Raw genomic sequence first — 5969 nt, 5'->3', positions numbered from 1 at the left:
GTTCCAGTTACATCAGAAGTCCCGCCTGCCAGAGACCAAAGAAGCTGCTGATTGGGCCTTTATACTGACGGACTTGAGGGAGGGGTTTTGCCTCACCTATTCTACCTGTTGGCTTGTAACAAAGAGATCATTAAATGGAAGATGACTGGGTGATCACAGCTCCCGTTGTCTAATTTTTGAGATCCTCCCACGTGGGTAAGATTAATCATGGCTAGCCTAACTTTTCCTGACCCCATATTCCAGAATAACCCTTCCCTTCCCAGAATAACGTTGCTGCTGGGCGACAACACTAAACTATAATTTTTGTGGATGAAATTTCTTTTGTTTGTTTGTTTCCAAGACAGGGTTTCTCTGTATAGCCCTGGCTGTTCTGGGACTCACTCTGTAGACCAGGCTAGCCTTGAACTCAGAAATCCGAGTGGATGAAATTTCTTATGTCTCATGATCTACATTTATCTTTTTAATAATTCTTGCTTCGATAAATTTTTACTTTTATTTTGTGTGTGCAATGTGTGTGATTGTAAGCATGTGCGTGACATCCATTGCACAGGTGTATGGTCAGAGGACCACTTGTGGGAGTCAGTTCTTGCCTCCCGCCTGGATTTAAGGTAAGGTCTTATTCTACTTCTGCTGCTTCCTCATCTGCTCCAGGCAGCCTGTCTCTGCTGGGATTACAGATGTGTACCACATCATACTTTTCCATGTGGGTTCTGAACCCAGGTCCTCAAGCTTGCATGGCAAGAGTTTTATCTGCTGGGGCGTTTTCCCAGCCCTTTTCTTTTTTTAATTGACATAATTTAACATGTGTGTGGAATATATCGTATGATATCCAACCCATGTATATAAAGTGTGATTAGTGATCAAGTCAGGACCTGGCATGCCTACCACAGCAAGCATTTACTATGTTTTTTTGTGATGAAATCATTCATAAAACTATAATTATGAAATATGCAATTATTTTAACCTATATTTTATTGGAGGGGGGCTGAGGATTTTACTATTATATTTTTTTTATTTTGTTTTTGTTTTTTCGAGACAGGTTTCTCTGATTAGCCCTGGCTACCCTGGAACTCACTCTGTAGACCAGGCTGGCCTCGAACTCAGAAATCCACCTGCCTCTGCCTCCCAAGTGCTGGGATTAAGGCCTGCGCCACCACTGCCCAACTTTATTTTAAGATACAGTCTCATGTAGCCCAGGTTAGCTTTGAACTCTATCTCATGCTGGCCTTGAACTCATTACAGAGCCAAAGCTGGCCTTGAATTCTTCACTTGCCTGCTTTTAACTCCCAAGTGCTGAGATTACAGGCATTTACAAACTATAACCTTCATTCTTTTTGTCGTTTTTTTGTTTGTTGTTTGATAGCTCAGACTCAATAGGAAACTTATGATTGCCTTGCCTCCATCTCTCCAGAGCTGGGTTTACGGACATCTACCACTGTGCCCAGCCATAGGCAGTGCTGGAGACTGACCCCGGGATTTACAAATATGAGGCAAGCACTCTACCAGCTGAACCACACCCCCAGATCCACAGCCTACAATTGAAGTCATAACAACCCATACTCTCCAAAATTAATGTCAGTCCAATCCACCCATATATTCAGAACAATTAATTAATAACAAGCTAATAAAAACTTGAACTTACCTGGCCTCCATGGGTACCTCACACTCATACACATAATTAAAAGTAAAACTTAAAACATTTAGTTTATTAATACAGTTCATGCTGGGCAATGGTGGTGCATGCCTTTAATCCTAGAATTAGGGAGACAGAGGCAGGCAGATCTCTGTGAGTTCAAGGTCAGCCAACTACAGAGTGAGTTCCAAGACAGCCTAGGCTACACAGAGAAACCTTGTTTCAAAAAACCAAAAAAAAAAAAAAAGAAAAAAGAAAAAAGAAAAAAGGTGAGGGGAGAAGGAAGGGGAGGAGGAAGAGAAGAAGGAGAAGAAGTTCAGTACACAGAAAGCACACACAGAAAGCATGGTCACATTAGTATTTAGCATTAATGCTGTCAGTTAAGATTTGCTCTTCTGTGGCTACCCTGTCTAAGCCCAAGCTTTCTCTATCTAGCTCATACTCACTGTGTATGATGTCACAGGAGCTACTGACCAGGATTTCCCTGACATCTCAGGGGAAAAAGACAAACCTAAATGACTGCTTTGGAAATAGCAAGCTACTCAGAGATGCTGAGAGAAACATCAGAAGGTGTAATGTTATCTCGTTAATATAAAGTGTAATTCTATAACATAAAATGCAATTTTACAAAGTTGTTCAGAACATGGCCTCTGAGCAAAGCAGACTGACGTCTAAACTATCTCTGTCACCAGAGACCTGTGCAAATGGGATGCAGCATCTACTCTCCCTCAAGTTCCTTAGCTCTTTAAAAAAATCTCAGCTCCTTAACTGTAAACTGTTCGGGTGTTTCAGAGGGTTGCTTAAATGATTAGTACAACAGCTAGCCCATAGAGAGCAGCTCACTAGACATTATCAAAAAAAAACAATGTCTTTAAGGCTGGTCGGCAAAATCATTATCTTCAGATAGTGGGATTTCATTTTATTTTTTAAGACTTCTGTATGGCTTAGTATTCCCTGCCCCCAGCACATTTAATTGTCATAAAAATGCTTTTTTTTATTAAAAAGTTATATTAAACTTTACCTTCTAAATTCCAGAGTTTTTGTTTCATCTTTCCAGTACCACATTCCTAATCGTAATCCACATTGCTGTAAAATGAAATGATGGCATCATATGTAACTAAAATTCACTTTTCAACCCACATGTCCCCACAAACCTTTAATAATTCCTGCTATTCCCTCATTAGTTCTATTGAATTAATCACATTGAAGATGTCCTTGAGTTTCTGATCCTCCCGTCCCTACTGCTCCATTGCTGGGATTACAGACATTCGACATTACCCGTTTTATGTGATTCTGGGAATTAGGATCTAAAACAGGGATGGGTGCATGCAAGGATGTCACTCAATCACCTAAGTAACACCCCAGCCTATTTCATTTATGTGTTTGGGTGTTTTTCTTCTTGTGTATGTATCTGTACACCTTGTGTGTGTAATGCTGGAAGAGGCCAGAAGAAAGCATGAGATCTCCTGGAGTTAAGTTAGCAATGGTCAGGAGTCGATTTGTGGGTGCTGGGAATTGAACCTGGCTCCTTTGGAAGAACCGCCAGTACTCTTATTCACTGAGCCATCTGTCTATCGTTTTGTGTTTTCCTCTTGATTTTATCCTTTTTTTTTTTCAGATGCAATTTCAACATAGAAAGGGGAGAAGGAATGAAGGAGAAAGTGGGACAGCAGGCAAGGGGAAGGTGGGAAGGAAAAGAGAGGAAGGAAATTTAGTAGTCACAGGCATTCCGAAGATGCCATACAGCAACCTTTAGTCTAGATTTAAGTTAGACTCCCATTAAAAAAGGAAGGAAGGAGGGAGTGATCAAGGGAGGGAGGGGGGAGGAAGGAAGGAAGGACAGCTGTCTCTGACGTAGTCCCTACCTTCAGGGACAGAATTTCTCAGGGTAGCAGGGCGCAAACCACCAGCCCATGCTCTCCCAGGTTCCTACCCAGAGCCCAGCTTCTCCTGTAGTAGGACTATCTCACAACCACACACAGACGAGAGTGGACTTTCATAATAATCTACATATCCGTGTGGGAAGTCAGATAGAATTCAATTCCGACAACACACCTCTTTACTTTTGCGTTTGGGGATAAATATGCTCAACCGTTCTTGAAAACTGCAGGTACCAGACGAAGGCGTCGAGTCGCCTACGGAGGAGCCCGAGCGCAGAGAACAGGACCAGGACGCCAAGCTCCGCCCTGGACTCCCTACAGAGTCCCGCTGGGCTCCCACCGTGCCTGCTACTACGCCCGCCACGCAGAGGGCGGGTCCCGGTCAACACTGCCCTCCGGTCACCCGGCCCGGGAGCGTGCGGCCAGGCTGCACTTACGTCCAGCCGGGTGGAGGATTGCCCGACAAACTGCTTCCTCCTGGAGTAAAACTCTGGGACGGATGACATACTCTCACCCTTGAACATCACGCCAGCGTCACCTGGGATACCGCCGCGCCGCCGCCCGGCTGGCGCCGGAGGGGCGGGGCTTCCGTCGGACAGGGGACCCTGAGCACCTGCGTGTCCCAACCCCTGCTGCGCTCGCGGCTGCCCGGACTTGATGCTTCCTGCAATAACAACTCCCATGAAACCCTCGCGCTGTGCTTTAATTGGAGTAACTAGGTACACTCCTATAAGGAAAGACCTGTTCCAAACTGCCTGAAGCTGAAACACCATGGGCCTTAGCTTGATTTGGAGAGTTCAATTAATGGAAGAGATTATGGGCGCAGAAATACGATGTTGTGGGGCAGTTCTGCATAACTAGTGGAATCTGGTTTTAATCTACTTCTGAAAATATCCCCATCTCCAGGACGGTGATGGCGCACGCCTTTGAATCCCAGCGCTCGAGAGGCAGAAGTTAGACACCTGTGAGTTTTGAGGTCAGCCTGGTCTACAGACCGAGTTCCAGCACAGCCAGGGCTACAAAGAGAAACCTTGTCTTGGAAAAACAAGCTCAGCCTGCTTTCTTATAGAACCCGGACCACCAGTCCAGGAATGACCCCACCCACAATGAGCTGTGCTCCCTCTACCTACCCACCCCCCCACCAGTCATTAATAAGAAAATGCCTTACACTGGCTTGTACAACCAGATCTCATGGAGGCAGTTTCTCAGTTGAGGTTCCCTTCTCTCTGATGACTATAGCTTGTGTCAAGTTGACATAAAACTAGCCAGTACAGTGTGTAAAGCTACTTTGTTAAGACCCTGGTAAGTACTCTAAATTAGTGCTGCTCTAAAACAAAAGCAATTTGCTCAGTGTTGATGGATATTCAAATGAGCTTATGTTCACGTAGGTCACGAACCTTATGCTTTCTCTTCGCAGTTGAGCTGACAGGCAGATTTGGGCTATTTTGCCCCTCCAACATAAGCAATACTAGATGAAGAGAAGACCGGGAACGTCTGAAGAGCCTGTTTTTGCATCCTCACAGCTGAATAGGTATGAGATGCACGGTAAATATCCAAGTATCCATAAACTTTACAATGATGGCAACATGTATGTCCCTGCCTGCTCTAGTCTCCCAGTCTTCCAGTCACTGCCTATGGCGGTCTAAAACTGTAATCAGTACATCCCTGTCCTATTCACTGGAGTCCTAGCTGTGGTCAGGCTAGTTCGTCCTAGCTGTGGTCAGGCTAGTTCAAACGCATGGGAACCTACCTGTGTGCCTCCAGGGTTAAGTTTGAGGATAAGGGCAAAGCCTGCTTACTAATTGAAAAGGGAAAAAGAAGATAATATCCTAGATGCCAGGAATTATTTAACAGCCAGCATCTCCAACTTGGAGTGGCGTGAACCAGGAGAAAGTGAGATAAAGTTTGAGAAAAGATTAACACCAAAGAATCCAGTTATTCCACAATCAGGAGAGAATGTAAAAATAAACCCAGATAATCCTCTAAATGCATTAAAGGGTAACAAAATCAAGGGTTTTATAGACCTCAACTGTCTCTAACCTTGGTCTAAACCAAGGTGAAAGGAAGTCCCTGAAAGATTAAAACATTGTTTTAAATTAGCATGAAAAGCCAGGCATGGTGGTGAAGGCTTGGAATCCCAGTACTCTGGAGGTGAGGCAGAGGCCAGCCTGAGGCCCACAAGGCAGAAGTGAGAGCTGACTGTAGACTGTCATCCCCTGACACCTATATGCATAGGGGAAGCACATGCCTACACAACAAAGACAATATGAACACAACAAGTTGTTTTTAAAGTTTATGCTGTTTTAAAGTAGAATATTCTATTAAGTATCCTGTGGAAGAGTTTTTGTTTGTGCCTAATCAAGAGACATGCTTAAATGCAGGGCGGTGGTGGTGCACGCCTTTAATCCTAGCACTTGGGAGGCAGAGGTAGGCGAATTTCTGAGTTCAAGGCCAGC

The 5969-nt window shown here is 44.4% G+C and overlaps 1 protein-coding gene across 1 annotated transcript in view; it reads right to left on the bottom strand.

Annotated features, from left to right (window-relative positions):
- Positions 1–4133, bottom strand: part of Ppp1r36 (protein phosphatase 1 regulatory subunit 36) — a 23160-nt gene extending 19027 nt beyond the window's left edge. The window contains exons 1-2 of the mRNA XM_031355939.1: positions 3951–4133; positions 2655–2719 (exon numbers count right to left, since the gene is read on the bottom strand). Coding sequence (XP_031211799.1) covers positions 2655–2719; positions 3951–4037 — 152 coding nt within the window. The 5' untranslated portion in view covers positions 4038–4133. The remainder of the gene's footprint in view (positions 1–2654; positions 2720–3950) is intronic.
- Between the last annotated feature and the right edge of the window lie 1836 nt (positions 4134–5969).

The sequence above is a fragment of the Mastomys coucha genome, unplaced genomic scaffold (assembly GCF_008632895.1).
Source record: "Mastomys coucha isolate ucsf_1 unplaced genomic scaffold, UCSF_Mcou_1 pScaffold6, whole genome shotgun sequence".
Classification (NCBI taxonomy): domain Eukaryota; kingdom Metazoa; phylum Chordata; class Mammalia; order Rodentia; family Muridae; genus Mastomys; species Mastomys coucha.
The sequence above is the reverse complement of the archived record's forward strand: the minus strand, read 5'-3'. Positions and strand labels throughout refer to the sequence as shown.